We start from the raw sequence: 18,060 nt of genomic DNA, 5'->3' as shown, positions 1-18,060 counted from the left end.
GAAGAAAGGGGATTCTGTACCATTGGGGAGGGTATTGAAATAGGTGTAGGCAAAATCCTAGATTTCAAACCAAGTCAAGTATGTACTCTTAAGACTTCAGGAAAGGCAAAGGGGAAATGAGAATTACAATACAGAAAAAGACCCTGAAATGAAATTTATTTTATTTTTTAGAAATATGAATAGAAAACTTTTTAGGAAACAGTAACTTCTAAGAAATGTTGAATGCATCTTTAATAATAAATGAAAGTAATAAAAGGCAAAGCCTTGGAAAACACCTCACAAACGAGCTATTTTACTCGGGGCTATTGATTCCAGAGAAACACTGATGAGAATTGGCAGGCATATAAAGTCTAATGGGCACTGAATAACACATATTCAAATAAGTACTCAAAGGTGATAGGAAACCAGTCTTGGGGGCAAATGGGAGCCTTGCTCTGCGCACTAGTCTAGGCTATAAGAAAAGTCAGCAGTGGAGGCAGGCACTGCAGCAAGAGTGAAGATGTGTTTATCCGTGAGGTGCATAGGTCTGTGCTAGGGAAGGACCTGAGTCCTCTTGGGAGCCTGAGACTCAGGAATGGGATCCTCATTTAAAGTACTGTCTTAGTGACTCTAGGACAGTGATTCTTAACCTTGGGACCAATGGCCCTTTCACAGGGGTCAACTATGATCCTGGAAAATACAGACATCTCCATTGTGATTAAAAAAACTAACAAAATTACAATTATGAAGCAGCAATGAAAATAATTTTATAGTTGGGGGGTCATCACAACCTGAAGAACTGTATTAAAGGGTCCCAGCAATAGGAACATTCAGAACCACTGCTTTAGGTAAAACAACAGCAGAGAGGCAACGGAGAATAGGTACCATGTCTTTTCTGATCCTGAAAACTTCTGTTATGATCCATCTTCATTTCAGATATTTTGTTTAACATGCTTAGTTCTACTGAAACAAATCTGCTTACAAAAACAGGAAATATTAATACATATACATAAAGGAAAATCCAAAGTCATGTGCATACTGATCATCATCTGCAGTGGGATAAAGTTCACAATAAATAATACAATTATATCTAATGACATTTGAAAATTAAAAATCATCTACATAAATTATATTTATAACTTCATCTGTTATCACCTAACTGCAGCAACCAAAAATCCTTCATTTGTGAAACTGTTAAACAAAGAACAGTATAGGAGGATATGTTACACAGGCATGGGGTATAGGCAATACTATAATGGAGCAGCGATGATGTGTGATGACAATTATGCTGGCTAAAAGAAAGAAAGTGAGATGGCTGAGTCTGTCATATGTTACTGAATATACCATGTTTTTGAAAAGACAATGTTAGGTAAATGGAGAATGAATAAGTACGTGATGGATACTAAAAGCGTGCCCATCATTAACAGTCAATGGCTGTGACTGTACACGAATAGTAAGATCTTTGGAGTAGTGAGCATGTCCTCATCTTATTTTTATCAATATAATTATTCTAGATCTACCATCACATGTGATTTTGTCCAATGGTCTCATGAGATAGAAGTTTAGTCCCCATTGTACCACGTTGAAGGATGGTGCACTTTGGGAATGATACTGTCTGAATGGAATGAGGGTATTTTTCTGGGCCCCATGTCAAACTTTGAAAGGTTATTTTTTTTTTCAGATATCAGGACTAGTTCCCCATCACTATGCCTGTCTTCCTATTTTATCATGTACTTTCTTATAAACTTTCTTTCCACAATTACATTTTACTGTGATGTGACATCATTAAAATTGTCAATATTAGATGTCAAATTGTTTAGACCAACACCCCCTTGTCCTTCCTGTCATTACAACAGGAATCATCAAAAGATATTCTAGGAAATCTGGTTATGAGAGTTAAGTAGAGTTTGAGGATAAAGTTCCATTCATTTTTATCACTATAAATATTGGGAGACTCTCTGTTAGTCCTTATAACTACTGTGAATCTCAAATTTAGTCAAATATAATTTTTGTCAAACTAAAAATTTGAATGGAAATGAAATAAATGGGACACTTTTTCAGTTACAACATGAGGCTTCACGCCATGACCTCACTTTGGTCTGTTACCCTGACTACTGCAGAATCTCACCCTTGAGCAGTTGGTCTGGCAACTGCCATGGCTGCCTTTGGCGTTTAGTCCCAAGGAAGAAAGGGAGAGTTTCAGTCCTTTGGAAGACTATCCATTCCAGGATTTTCTTTGAAGGTATTCTTTTATCACTTACTTTTCAATCTCCAGAGAAACTGCTGCTTTCAGGAAGTGTTTTTATTGTTCCCTCCATGTCATGTGAACTAATTCTTAACAACAGCATTAGCCTCATGGAACGTAACTCCTGTGAATCATGTTTAGTGCTGTTCTCTTCAAAATGTCAGGGTTTATACTGGACGTATGCTCACGGCTATATGGTGGATAAATATCTAGGGAAATAGCTGAGTTAGGAGAGGGGTTTTATGTCTCCTTGATCTAGTACTTTGACCTATTGTTACAATAAACCCTCATTGGACAGAGATCAAATTTAAAGAAAATATCTTAATAATTCTTTTGTTTTCATACACATTTCAATGCTTCCAGTGTTACTTGAGTTTCTTAACATTTATTTCCAAAAACTTAATAATGTTTTACCTAGGATAAATTTGAACTTTCAGTAATCCTTATAAATCTCTGATTTTATATTGCATGAAACAAAATTAGAACTATTTCTGCCATCCTAGCAATGTTTTACATGTATACATAATACCACTGTCTTATGTCCCTCTTTGCCCTTTTAATTCCATTGGTCATTCATTATTTACTTATAAAAATCACTGCACCTATGACCATCTGCTTTGGAATTTGTAGTATGTGATTAGACAGAGTTAACATTAGCTCATGTAAACATTAATTTTAAGAAAACAAATTGGCAAAGAGTCATTAGAAACTGTTGTTTTTATTTCCTTTAGCCCTATTTAAGATAGTATCCAAAATAATAGATGCCATTATGGTATTTAATTCATAAAACTTATTTTACTTTATTGTTATCCAACCCCATCCAATATAGCAGACAATTTAAAACAGAATTAATTCAAAGCTAACCTTTATGTAGGAATTTATATTTAGTATAGTCTTGACACTTTTATTAATTTAAATATCTACAGATTAGTAAACACTCAGTTTGCAGACTTAACACTTTCCTGTATCACCATCATCAGAATTTGGTCAGTTAAAGACACATGGTATAAAGAGAAAGATTCTAAGAGAAGGTTTTCTTTGTGGTACTTTGATACATAGATCCCATTTTATTTTATTTTTATTCTCCACCAACCAAGACACACACACACACACCACATTAGTAGAGACAAACTTTAGCAGTTGAGATTATGATTTAATTATATGTCACTATTTAAATTTAACAAAATATTGTCCTGTCAATTAATCACCACATCTGTTCTGTTAGTGTTTGACCTGTACCCAGAAAAGACTTTCTTCTGAGATGGAAACCCTCAAGGAGAAACACAAACCACAAGAATGCAGACATCATGGCATGTTGCGCCAATGCCCTGTGTTGCTCAGAAAAGCCTGGAGAAAGAAGAAGTGCCATCTCTTCTTGTTCAGTGATGTTCTGGTTGTGTCTAACAGTGTGTATGTAATTATGGAATCATTTTCTCGCTAGGAAAAGACTGCCTGTTCATCAGTCCTTATTGTCCAAAAATATAAAGGTTCCCTATTCTTTTGATTTGCTAAATTTATTAAAAACTAATTAGTGAAAGCTATATTCTGCCATCAACTCCTGACGAGAACATAATCAAGAATGAAGAAAGGACCAGGCATGGTCACACATGCTGTGCTGGCTGATTGAGGAAAATTGCAAGTTTTAGGAACTCATCACCTACATAGAGAGTTTCTTTTCCTCAAACTAAAAACTTTTTATGACTAACAGAAATTGACTTGATTGTCTTGTATCTGAATATAAATGACCCTTGTACAGGTAGCAATGTAAATATACCTTGTATAGGCATAAAGGTGGCACACTGTCTTACTGGTAAGAAAGTCATGAAACTTGCCCTTTTGCTCTCAAAAACCCAATATAAAAGATAACAGCTCTGTATTTGAAAGAGAGACAAATAGAGAAAAAACGGGAGACTTATTCTACAGAGTTCTTCCCAGTAGAAACTATGGGAGGTGGATGGGAGCCATAGGGCCCAGCTGTGGTTTGCTATTGTGCTGCCTGGGTTATGATCCAGACTCTATTCCTTTGCCTATCAACCATTCTTAGAGTTGCTCAACTTTGGACCTGATACAAGCTTCCCTCAGCATAAACTTTATTGAGACCCCTATGCTGTGGGATGAGCTGTGCCTTGTTGACAGAGATGGATCAGTCCACCTTGCTCTGTGGAAGGAAGGACATGGTTACACCATGAAAAATTCCAAACACACTGTAAAGCAAACTGACAGAGTTGCTTGATTCCCTTCCTAGGCATAAGGAGAAGTTTAAGATAAAATACATCATCCCTCTGAAATTCATCTGGGTGAGTGACTATGGGTCAAGATGGACTGACCATAGTGGTACCAGCAAGTCCCTCATCCTGCAGTGGCCCAAGAAAAGAGTTGTGGCCACCTTCAGGTAAGACCACCAGCTTGCACCAGCCTTTTCACGCTAAAGACTGTGGAAATCCAGGGTGAGCTTGGTCCTGTCTAGCACACAAGGAAAATATAGATTTCTCAAAAGGTTTTAAAAATGAGAATCTATTTTCATTTGACTGTACAGGGGCTGTTGACGTGCTTTCCTGTCAAGGATTGGCACTTGTTTCCCCTGTACTTTCGACCACACAGACTGTTCTATGTATGCCTATCAATAGATCAATAGTGGGACAGAGAGAAAGAGGTTCCTTGAACTCTGTGCAGTGGGTTTTCAACACAGTACCATAAGCCACTTGCTCTGGAAGTGGGAACTGTCTAGGTTCTGCAAATATGTAGACAATGCAAGAATTTACCACACTCTCGTAATCTCTTCCCCACAATGATCCATAATTATCTGAGCTTCAGTGCTACATGAATTAATTGTTTTCCTGGTAATATTAGGTAGTCTAAATTAGTTTGACAAATTCATATTTATTCCCAAATGAATTTTCTAAAGAATACTGTTGAATTGTGCAAATAATCATATTGCTGAATGCTCAAACCCTTGCACGTCTGTTTAGCCACATATAAAGCTTGGTGTCTACAGTAAACATGTGAGGCCTGGTGTCATCATACAAGATCAGGCCTGGTTTGTGCTGTGTAGGTGATTTTTCCCACATACTTCCTTCTGTGCCATTATAAAAGGGACTTTGGCTATGAATCCAGTACCTGCTGAGTAAATCTATTGGATGCAAAAATGTCTATATCACTACTCTTGACTCTGCGTTCAAGCAAAAACCACATTCCTAATTGTTTTCTGCACAAAGAGTTCATGTTGATTTGTCTCCTCATCCCCCCACCAAAGCCCCCTGCATCACTCAGAGCTGAATCAGCTCACACAGATAGATTCAAGTGGACAGAACTTTCTAGATTCTTGCAGTTGACATTGGGACTCCGTTTCCACATTATTTGGGGAAGAGGTTCATGGATGTGTCATTTTCTTAATATCCTTTTAATCTATTGATTGAATCATTGGAAATTAACAATCATTAGTGTTTGTCACACGTTGCATAGGAGAGAAATTAATTTTAGTTAAGGTTGTGTTAAATGTTCCTTGTGAGCATTTTCATAAAACATTTTATGAGGGATGTAAAATGTTAATTTATTCTTACAGAATTTAGAGTAGTTAGCATTCAACTAAATATGTCCTAGCCATTTTCATCTATGTGTATCACCAAATGCCTCTTTAAGTTTTCTGCTACATCACTTTTGTAACTTGGTATTATTAGCTGTGCTGTCCACATACATATGAAAGTTGGGGCCTTTGGCATTGTCAACACCTCTGGTATAGCTGATTACAAACAAAATAGGGGTGGAAAGTTAATGGTAGAAATTGTGCCAGTCCTTAGGGAAGAAGCTGTCCATGATACCACAGAAAGTTGTAAAGGATTTTCCTATGCCTATCCAGCCTTATTCGTGGGTGTAGAACCATGGAAACAAGAAAATGAAATGTCTATGCATGAATGTCTTAGAAGCATGAATCATAATTTTCAGAAGGTGAAAACATCTGATATACTGAAACAATAAATGTACAAACAAAGCATGGCCCGGGGTGTGGACAAGGAGAATGAGAAAAATAGCGAATGGGGTTAGGGTTTGCTTTTTGAAAAAAATAAAGCATGCTTCAAAATAACTTTGATGATTACTTGACATTGTGAATAAAGCCAATGCCATTGATGGAAAAATTTATAGTACATGTAGTTTAATAAATTTCCAAAATTGTTAGTGAGAGGTACATTCATTTATGAGGCATTTTAATGATAGCTTTAAATACTACAGTCCAAGAGTAGAGGGCTTATTAGGAATTAGCACCAAATGAATGATCAAGACGAGTCTCGCAGAAATGATAGGAGGAACTAATGTCTCACATCTCAACTCTATAATGTGTGACAAAATAAATCATTCTTCTTCTCATTGGTCTTCCTAAAGAGCTATGTGTGCACTATTCAAATGTAAATTGCTTTACATGTGATTTAACGTAAATAATCACATCATTCTTTGCAACACACAACCTCAATGTTTGGACTTAATTATCCCTTTATACATAAAAAACTAAAGCTTAGATTCATTTCCTATTCCAGCTATGACCTCACTAATCTTGTCACATAATTACCCTGAAGTCAATCTCCACTCTAGTGAACTTCCTGTTATGTAAGGTAACGAGTGAAAGAACAGGTCACAAACCAATCGTGCAAAGGATTAAATTTACACCTGACCAGTTGGTAAAAACTGGTTTAGAATGTTTATGGGAGGAATAATCGCAAAACTCTTAGCATAAAATTGCCTAAAGTCTAGTTTTTCTCACTTTTTACATTATAGGTCCCGTGACGAGAAACAACAGTGGCACATTGTCCTTCTAAGGTATTTCCCAGTGTTCATATCTTGATTCATTAGTGATAAAGGAATGGCAGTCCCTGCAATCCAGTGACCCCGGAGCAACAACCGTTTCTCTAATAGAATTGTCAGGCTGTCTCTCTGAGCCACTGCTACATGTTCTCTTCCTGCTGCTACAGGTTGATAGTTAAATGCATATTTTGTTCAATTGTTTTATTTTTTCATTTTTCATACCTACTCCAGTTCTGTCTCCCTCCATTTCTCCCAGCTCCTCACCTCCCCCACCCTCTCCCCATATACTCCTTAGAAGGGATAAAGCATCCTTTGGGGAGTAATAAAGTCTGGCATAGCAAATTGAGGGAGGGCCAAGCCCCTCCCACCTGAATCAAAGCTGAGCAAGATTTACCACCACAGGAAATGGGCTCCAAAAAGCCAGTTCATGCACCCAGGATAAGTCCTGGTCTCACTGTCAAGGGTACCCCAACAGATTAAACCATGTAACTGTCACCCACATTCAGAGGACCTTGTTTGGTCCAAAGCAGGTCACCCAGTTGTGAGTCCAGAGTCCATGAGGTCCCAAGAGCTCAGGTCAGCTGTCTCTGTGGTTTTCCCCATCATAATCTTTATCTCATCTTGCTTATATTATCCTTCTTTATTCCCTTCAACTGAACTTCATGGGCTGAGCCCAGTGTTTGGCTGTGGGCCACTACATCTGTTTCCATCAGTTACTGGATGTAGATTCTATGATGACAGTTAGGGTAGTCATTAATCTGATTACGGGGGAAAACTTGATCATACACCCTCTCCACTATGGCTAGGAGCCTTAGCTGGGATCATTGTGGATCCTGGGAATTTCCCTAGCACCAGATTTCTCCCTAATCCCATAATGGCTCCCTCTATCAAGGTATCTCTTTCACTACTCTTCCCTTCTGTCCCTCCCCAACTAGGCCTTCTTGCTCCTTTATGTTCCGATCTCCCATCTCCTCCCTTCTATCCCCTCCCAGTACCTAGGAGTTCTTAACTATTTCTCCTTCCTGGGACCCTCTGTGTGTGTGCCTTTTATGGTCCTCCTTTTTATCTAGCTTCTCTGGGGGTTGTAGATTGCAGCCTGGTTATTCTTTGGTTTATGTCTAATATCCACTTAAGAGTGAGTACATATGATGTTTGTCTTTCTGGGTCTGAGTTACCTCAATCAGGATGTTTTTTTCCTAGCTCCATTCAAAAAATCATGAGGGAAATGCAAATATAAATAACTCTGAGATATCATTTTACACCTATGAGAATGGCTAAGATAAAAAACACTGATGACAGATTATGCTGGAGAGGCTGTGAAGTAATGGGAACACTCCTCCGATGCTGGTACAAGTGCAAACTTGTACAACCACTTTGGAAATCATTATGATTGCTTATCAGAAAATCGGCAATCAGTCAACATCACAAACCAGCAATATCACTCTTGGTCATATACCTAAAGGATGTGTAGTCAGTCATATCACAAAAATACATTTGCTCAACCATATTCATAACATTATTGTAATAGCTAGAACCTGGAAACAACCTGGATGCTCCTCAACCAAAGAAAGGATTTGTGGTACAATTGCAAAATGGAGTACTACTCAGCAGTAGATAAAACAATGATGTTCTCTTCACATTTTGAGAAGGTTCTGGTTTTCATGATCATCCTGTCCTCTTCTTAAGCCTACACATTGGAGTAAAAAGTTCTCTCCAGACGTTTATTAGATTCATTCTCCTTGGGAGAGGTTACTCTGTCCTGCATCCCATACACACTCACAGCACCTGAAGCTTCCTACCCTGGAAATAAAGAATGGTTTTGGTCTTTTCTGTGAGGGCCAAACTTTTGGTCTCAAGATTTGCTTCTTAAACTCACGTCTCACAACAACCTGTGCTCTTCCGAACCAGATCTTTTTGATTAAGTATTTTCACCTGTTTCTCAATCCACATTTCATCATTGCGTTTATACATTGACATTTACAAGACAACAGATGAGAACATTAACAATGAATCACTTGAAGGCAAGCTACTAGTACTTTACTGTATTTTTTGTTGCATTTGAACAGATGCTTTGTTGAATCCTTGGGGATTATTAAGAAGAGAAAGAGAACTGCATGGCAGCCATTCACCAAGGACATTCCAGGCTCAACCAGTGCATGCGCATGTAAGATCAAAACAGACATTTGGAGTTCCTGACTAGGGGAGCAAGATGTGCAGGCAGAAAAAGAAAGGGCGAATGACGAGGGGTAAGGTCAGGGGGGGGATAAGGCAAAGAAAAAAAAAAGAGGGAGATGGAGAAGCAAAGATTGAGATTTTAGATAGTACGATGTGGAAAATGTATATGTGTTTGTCATGCATATGCCTTTGTACATGTGAAAGGTAGTAGACAATCTGTAGGAAGAGTAAGCTGAGTTAGCTACAGCCCCTAAACTTAAAATAAGTAGCTCAGGGCAAATGTATGAATGCTGCAGAATTTAATTTCTAAAGAACATGTGATTTGCTAATATTAAAGCATTTTTTATTCAACCGTAATTATTAGTATACATGTAGAGAGAACAGCACATACTGCTTTTACATATTTAACTATTTGGTAATGTTTTCCCCCCTTATCTTGCCATGTTTTCCCCCCTTATCGTGCCCTCTACTTCTTCTCACTCTCTGACTCTCTCTGTGCATTCCTGCACCTGCTTTTGAAGATCAGCCACATGGTCATGGCTCTGTGTTCTGCTCTCCATGGGGATTTTCTAGACAGAAGGATATTTTTCTATATAACGAGCCCAGTAAGTGAGTTATAATCCATTGGTTGAGCAATTTGACTCCATCTTGTGTCTTTCACAGATAATGATAAGTATAGTACACTCAGGTTTGCAAAAGACACAAAACAGCATTTCACAAAATAACCAGAAAGGTTTTGAATTATTTACTTACACTGTACCCTCAATGTATGGTCATCTCAATTATGCTATTTAAAATATTCAATGTCTGGCATTTGAGACAAAAATTCTTAAGGTTTGTGGGTTTTTTTTTCTATTTATAACCTAGTCAGTATATTTTGGCTTAGAGTATATTTCCTTCATAACATTAAGGGTGAATTTAATTGCTGATTATTACCATAATTTGAATATGTCGGCACTCATGAGATTGGCCTTAAAGCTTTAGAATTACTTTCATTTACCTGTGTCACTATAGGTCAAGTAATATTGTAGCTCATATGACTGCAATTGTAGCTCCATTTTAATTTCCTCTAATACGTTCATACAAATTTTGTTTAATTTTTTTTGTTTTTTTCAAAGTGCCCTATTTCCTGAAACTTTTTTGTTTTCTTGACAATAACACAATTAAGAAATGCAAAAATCCTTGGAAATATTATTTGAATCTTCAAGTGTTCCAAATGCCATGGAAACACATTATCTTTCAGCCATGAGAATTAGATAATTCTCAACATATCAAAAGAATTTTTTGACGTAAAGAATACTTAATACTTACTCTTTACTTAAATTACTGGAGAGGTTTTAGGTAGTAATGAAAAATCAGCTTTATTTATATTATTCCTCCTTCTTCCTCCTCTCTTTTCCTCTCTTCCCTCTCTTTTTCTCTCCTCCCTCTCTTTTTCTCTCCTCCCTCTCTTTTCCTCTCCTCCCTCTCTTTCCAGACATCTCTTTCCCTTTTCAATATGTTTGGGGATATGTATGCACAGGCATGTGTGTAACTATGTACATGTCTGTGCCAAGGTGTCTATGTGCATACAAGAAAACAATAGGCATAGTTTTAGTAAATAGTAAAGAGAATTTGCTTGGAATGTGGTATGTTTCTGGAAACAATTCTTAGCACTACACACAGTAACACACACAGACATTCACAAATACACACACACAGAGAGAGACAGAGAGAGAGAGAGAGAGAGAGAGAGAGAGAGAGAGAGAGAGAGAGAGAGAGAGAGAACAGACAAACAGGCAGAGAGAGAAGAATGTAGAGAGAGCCAGACATACAGATAGAGATTAGGACTTATCAGCATATGCTAACCAAGACTTCCCACTTCTCTCCTTAAAATAAAACTCCTACAGAGACACCTGCTGATGTCTTTGCCTGATCCAGAGGAAGATGCCTACTTGTCCTTTCTGGGTAAATAAAATGTCCTTTGTGCTGAGAAGCTGGTGTCTCGCTGTGTTCTATGCAAACTGTGGTGCCCCTTCATTTGGTCCTATGTCTCTGAATGTGACTGGGATTGATTTACATAACCCCCACCCAATTATTGCACTTTCTAGGCTGCTTTGTGCTTGCTCCCTTCACCCAAAAGAAGCTAATTGGTTAAGTGTTTGCCTTACTAGCCATCTTAACCACTCGCCACAACATTGGGCGATGACAGCTGAGTGTCTGTCTTTCCCACTCTACCTTGAGAAAATGGGGAGAATACACCACACCACAGGCTTTTCTGGGCATGTCAGACTCCCTTGGATGGCTGGCAGGCACATTTCATCCAGGTCAGCTTGACTGGCAGTATTTCTTTTGCTTTTGGATGATGTTCAACTGGAATCTAGTGTTCCGAAATTATATCAACAGGTTGATGGGTTTCTCCTGGGACTATTGTATCCCCCAATTGGTGATGGGTCTTGGGTAGCAATCCCTCGTCTGAGGCCCACCATGACTGTTCCAGCTGTACAGCTCCAGGTGCTTACTGGCAGAGCTCCTTACTAGAGCTTGCTGTTCCTGGAGTAAACAGCTTGCTCTGAGCATGAGACCCTCAGGAGTTCCTGATGGCAGGGAGTGGTTTCTGGTGGGCTTGCAGCTGAGAGTTACGGTCTGTCCATTAGTCAAGGAGACCCTATATAGGTGACCCTGGAGCACAATAAAGTGGGCATTCTTGGGGCATTCTTGGCTCTCTCTGTGTGTATATGCTCAGTCTCCAAGCCCTTGCCCAACTTGTAACCCGTACCTTAGAGCATAGAGCAGCCATTGTGCTGCAATCATTCTGTAGCTGCGTACTATAGTTCACCTAAATGCCAAATTCCTTGTATCCTTTCTCCAAACCTACCTGGCTCCCACCCAGTTAGAGAGAATTCTGCACCCTCATATCCCTTCCAGCTGCCCAACTCAGGCCTTAATGGCTTTTGTACTTCCCTCTTGAGCTTCTTAATCTTCTTACCTCCTCCCTCACTGACCCCACCTTCAATCCTTTAGATTAATGACTCTCTTTCCTTGCTCTTTACCCTTTGATCAGCAAGAAACAACCAGAAAGATTGATGCCCACTTACCCAACACCCACTGAATCAATAAGAAAACAACAAAGCTCCCTAAGAGGCCCAGGCTTTACAAACATCGTACCAGCAGGTACTGCCTTCCCACTTCCTTCTCCCTTGCATAGACATTAGATTACATTCCTAAAGCTAACTATCAAATACATTCCTTTATTTAATCTCTTCCTTATACCTAACTCATTCCTGAGGCTGATAACCAAGGTCCAACAATCCATTTTTTTTTTTTTTTTTTTTTTTTTTTTTTGCCTACAGTGACTAACATGTCCAATCAGGTCTTACCAACTCATTCCAACACAGATTTCCTCCTTTTTCCTCTGGAAAAGCCACACCTACATACTGCTGCCTTTTCCCAATCCAGAAGCATCCCCCACATCTCGACCAGCATAAATTCAACCTCATTTTTCTGAGAATTTTGGTGTGTGAATGTGTTCTGTGCTCAGGCCAGTGCCCCTTCAGAATGAGAAGATTAAATTTTAAGGTGATGTGTCGCATAAGCACTGAAAGGAAATGTTTTATGAAGTCCTTCCATCTGGATTTGTTTCAGTACTGACAAGGATAGGGAGGCAGTCCCCTACTGGCCTTTTTTTCCCTTTAGAAGGCTACATTGCTTACTGAAGATAGTTCAAAAATAGGGTGCATATTAAATACCCTTGCATATATATCTATGTTATTATGGCAGTAGCAACTAGGTTGTATCAAGTCTCAATTTTATCAATGTCCTTCAGGGTATTGTCTGCACATTTTCTTCCTAGTTCTGTGAGGCAGAGCCTAGACGTGAGATGCCTTGGTAAGAGAAACCTATAGGTACTGTGTTCATTCTTGGCAGAGTCAGAGGTGGAATTTCAATTCCTAAATTTGACTCTCTTTAGGCAGTGAATATTTAATATTCATGAAGCCTGATACACAGAAAATTCTCTTTCCATAACGGTTTTTACAATTATATTATACGGAGTCAATCCTAAATTTCTTGACTTTTTACTAGAGCTGCACACGTGCTTTCTAACTAAATAAATCTATACTATGATGAAAGCACAGCTTAGGGGAAGGAAAACTCTCGAAAAACTCTCTTCTTAGCCACGCATCTATCATTAATGGTAACTCATGGAGTTGAATTCTAACTCACATGACTTCTCAGACTCCCACTTTCTATGCAAGTTGCTACCTATTATGTTTTTAACACAACAACTACTTTAATTTTTATATAAACATATTATAATGACAGTCTTACCAGGGTCATGTGATATAAAGGTCAAAAACCATGGTAAATTGTTTACACAATTTCTCTCCAGGCAGTGGGATCTGGGTGACTAAAGCCCATAAATGAAGTGGATTAGAGTCTCATGGCAATAGCCAACGTTGTTCAGAGACTCAGACAATTCATATTCTGAGAATTAAAAAAAGTCATATAAGCAAAACCCTCATGAGTCAAATATGCCCTCAATGACAAGGACAAGCAACACAGGAAAAACACATTTTTTTTTTTCTGTAGAGCCATAAAAGTTTAATTGAATGAAAACAGCAAGCAATACTGAATAATTTTTGCTAAACTCATTCCTATCCTTTATACTTGGAAGAAGCAGGAAAAATATATTCCAAGAACAATTAATTCCCTGTTAGGAAGAAAATGGGGTCATAAGATTATTAGCACTCAAAACTCTCCTCAGATGACTTCATCCCTGGACCATGTTCCCATTAGTGTATCACTACCTGAAAAGAAGTTTTGCTTGTATATAGAATGAGTGATGAGAACATAATAACTAATTATGTCATTATGTGCTGTATTTTATAGTCATTCTTCTGTGCTGCTTTATTGTCTTTATATGTAACAACAACAGACTTTGAGACAGTGACTGATATTATCAAGAAGTTATCACAAGTGATGGGAGTGCTTATAAGTTACTTCCAAGTTATCTTGAGTTAAAATCTAATTTTCTTTTAAGATCCATGTATGTATACAAACAGGAATAGAAGTTACTTGATCATGATAAATTTAAACCTCATATTTTGTCACATACTCTGTTTTGAATGGAGGGCATTTAAGATACAATATAAATGTATATTGGGCAGTTTTCTTGAATTCTTGCTTAAATTTTATCTGGACAGACATTCATAACAATAATAATAAAATATATTTTCACTGTTTCAGTAGACAGTAAAATTCTTGGTTGAATAAATAATAATTAATGAAGATGACTCACTGGTGGCCATGTCAGAGGAGCAGCAGGTAGCAATTGGACTTTGAGGTGTCAACCCACCAGGAGAAGAATCCTGGATGGGCGAATCTCAGATATAGGCAAGGTCTTGAGATCACAGACACGGCAATGTCTTTTGCTTCTGCTGTCTTTACATGTTTGCTGCATATCTTTCTCCAGTATCTGGCATGGTAAAATGGGTGTGGGGAAATCCTCTCTGCCTGTGTAATATAGTGTGTTTATCTCACGGAAACATCCTGTTCTACTGCACATTTTTACCTGTGGATTATTAGAAGATGATTCCTTACTAACCTGTACTGTCCAATTGATAAATAACATAGTTTTATGTAACATTTTGACAAATAAAAGCAGCACAAGTAAATGCTACACAGCTAGGGCCTATCAGTTTCAGTAAGTAGCTGCATAGATCGCAGCTCAAGCTAATGAATAAGAAAAACAACTCATTCCCAGGAGTCAGGTTGGCTCCAATTCTCTTAATGTGAAAAGATGCAGTCACAGGACTCATTGTCTAACAGAGTTGAAACAAAGCCTTAAAATAATTTTAGGTTAGATGAGATGTTTTGATAATAGTTTTGAGATTAAAAACCCCAGAAAACAATCTAAAGTCCACAAGGACACTTAGCTAAGGTAAAAATTCAAAGCAGCCCAACTGTCGCTAGCTGACATATTTTCCTTCGTAGGATTGGTTGATGAACAAAGGTGATGATTACTTCCCTGTACCCACTCCTGCCCTCAATCCCTTATAATTAAAAACTATTGATGAGTGGGTGTGCACCCTGAATATTTAAGGTCAAGATGAAGATGACTGATTGATTTTATATATATATATATATATATATATAAGTTGTCTGAAGATATAGTAACAAAAGCATCAACCAGAAGAATTCAAGTATGGTCTGACAATCTAAGGTCACTAGTGGGACCAGTGTGCTCAGAGAAAATGACCTTTGAAAAGTCATGGAAGTGTGTAGGCAGTATCTTGTAGTAACTTCAGGAAAGGGAGGAATCATGCGTGAGAATAAACAACATTCACCTGTTCTCCAAACCTTTCTCACATACACTGACAGGCTTAATTCTAAGTTTAAGCAAACCAAAATTAAGATACTTTATATGTGTATAAAACTCATTTCTCACAGTTATTCCTTTGGACATACTTAATTACAAAAACCCAGACACTCATTGTAAAGGATTGTTTCTTGTTTCTTTGTGTTCATTTTAGACACAGGACTTTCCTATTGAGCACAAGATGATAATGGACCCTTGCTCCTCCCTGTGATAATCTCCTGAGTGTTAGGATTATAGGTATGGTACAAAAACAACCAGATTTTCTTTTCTAAAGATTGGCGTCAGTGTAAACCTCAGTCAGTGATAGAATAAGAGGGGAAGAAATAACCCCAAGTCCAAAAATATGTATTTATAAAATATGTCAACTTGATAGCATGTTATGCTAATCTTAAAGCTTGTAACATCTTCATACCTCATTGTCATAATAGAAATTCTAAGATCTTGACATACTGATAGCTTTCCAGCAGAAACTTTACATGTGTATAGCAACAAACTCTTACAGCACAAGTATGGATCCAGATGCCTTGAATTTTACCATATTGATCCCATAAAATCCTTTGGAACCTTAATCAAATGCTAACTTAAATACTTTTCCTTATTGTAGCAACAACTCTGTGTCTTTGCCACATGGAAACCAAAGGCAGAGTTCATTAAAAAGCAGCACTTAATTAGAAATGAAGGAAGTCAAGATTTCAACCTCCTTGAAAGCCAAACTTGTTACAGCACAGGATCTTTGAGAATTCTTTCGAGAGGAAGTAACTTTAAAAAAAGAAAAATAAACATTAAAGCAACAGCATATTTGTTAATATTCTATGTTATATATTATAAGTTGTTTGGCATTATATGTAATATTCATATAAAATAGATATTAATTACAATTTTAAAGTTGTGGTTTTTCAGCACACAATCACTTGGTGTGCAAGCAGAAGGTTTGGAATTCCCAACTCGCTCCTGGATCACCCTGACCATTGTCTAAGAGAACAGCGATGGAAGAAAGCATATGTCATACACTCTAATGTTCCTGAGAACTCTGACCTCCAAACAGAGTGAGAGAAAAAATCTCTGCAAGCATCATGAGGAAAAATACTAATAAGAGCAGTCATTGGCAGGACTAATAGATTTATTTAAAGAGCGCTAACACACAAAGCATATTTAATAACGGAAACACAGAAAATGCACACTACACGATTAGCCCTTTGACTTCAAGCAAAGCAACAGACTTCTGTTTTTAGAGTCCTGGGCTTACACACACTTACCCAACCAGAGTCTCTGCAGTCTCCCCAGTGAGGTTTCTGATGTTGAAGGTTGTACAACCTCTTTGTCCAACAGCACAAGGAATAATACAGTATAGCAGGTGCTGGGCAAGGTTTATTCACACTCATCACCATTAGCTTCAATTCAGGTTCACATTTTCTCCTCACAGGGCAACAGCATCCATATGATGTCAATATCAACAGCCTGAGAAATGTTGCATTCTGGCCTCGGGGATTAAGGATTTTACACTCTTTTCCCAGCCTGCCATCACTTTTGTGAAACACCTGGCCTCAGATGCACAAGAGAGATTAATCTGAAGCCCAGAGACACTGTCACAAACCAAAATTGGGCAGTGAGTACTTGAACTCCCTTCATTTGACTTGTCTCTGATCCTGTCTTCATTCCTGAAGAAAATATCAAAGCTCATTGTTCTAGCTCACATGTCCATGTTTACATGATAGTCTAGATCTTCATGAGTTCCCGTCTCACAGGCTTTCACAGTACATGAGTCAGTGAAAGAAATTACCTAAATATTACACTTAGACACACCTATTGTTAAAGGGTTCCCATTGCATAGAGTCTACTCTAGACTTGAGCAGAAAGCGCTTTAGACTTCTACCTCAATCCCTGCCCTCAGTTCTCCCTCCACAAGAAACTTCCTTGAGATTTATCTTTCAGACCTTAGTGCAGACTACTGATATACTTAATATTTATATTCAGTAATCATTGATTTTTTTATTCTGCAACATTAACTACCTGTTAACTTTTAATTAATTTGCTATAAGTACATATTTAAGGAAGTATTCTGGTGTTGTATTAGAAAAACATCTTAGATGAGCAGAAGAAAGCCTGACCTCAGCTTCAGATTTATTCCATAGGGAAAGGGACTAGAGGCGGGTTGAAAAGTGGAGTCATGTGCGCTAGTTTTTGAAGGGCACATGCTCCAGATGAGATGTGTCAGTGGTTGTTTAAGGAGACTGAAAAGAAATCCAAGAATGAGAGACACACTATGACAATTGATGGATGTAGAACGATGATTTGATCACCAGTGAATATAGCTGTAAAAAACAGTTATGACCACTGAGGCCACTGACTGCACATAAACTCAAGAAACTTGTTAAACTAGATATCAAGGACCCCAGCGTGCAATGCAGAGGGTAGAGAGCACTGTCTTCTAACAATACCTGCTGGGACAGCACTCAAACCAGGCTTCTAGACTAAATATATTGTCGTGTTTGGGGAAGAAAATATATTC

The 18,060-nt window shown here is 38.0% G+C and overlaps 1 protein-coding gene across 1 annotated transcript; it reads left to right on the top strand.

The window, feature by feature from the left end:
• Positions 1 to 2,111: 2,111 nt before the first annotated feature.
• On the top strand, positions 2,112 to 11,168 carry LOC101999713 (rho GTPase-activating protein 20-like). Its single transcript, XM_005357236.2, has 6 exons — positions 2,112 to 2,221; positions 3,450 to 3,634; positions 4,470 to 4,616; positions 6,992 to 7,033; positions 9,085 to 9,182; positions 11,083 to 11,168. Coding segments are annotated over exons 2-6 (438 nt in total). The 5' UTR covers positions 2,112 to 2,221; positions 3,450 to 3,485; the 3' UTR covers positions 11,085 to 11,168.
• Positions 11,169 to 18,060: the final 6,892 nt, after the last annotated feature.

The sequence above is a fragment of the Microtus ochrogaster genome, chromosome 21 (assembly GCF_000317375.1).
Source record: "Microtus ochrogaster isolate Prairie Vole_2 chromosome 21, MicOch1.0, whole genome shotgun sequence".
NCBI lineage: Eukaryota > Metazoa > Chordata > Mammalia > Rodentia > Cricetidae > Microtus > Microtus ochrogaster.
Note: the sequence above shows the minus strand (reverse complement) of the source record. Positions and strands in the feature narration are given on the sequence as shown.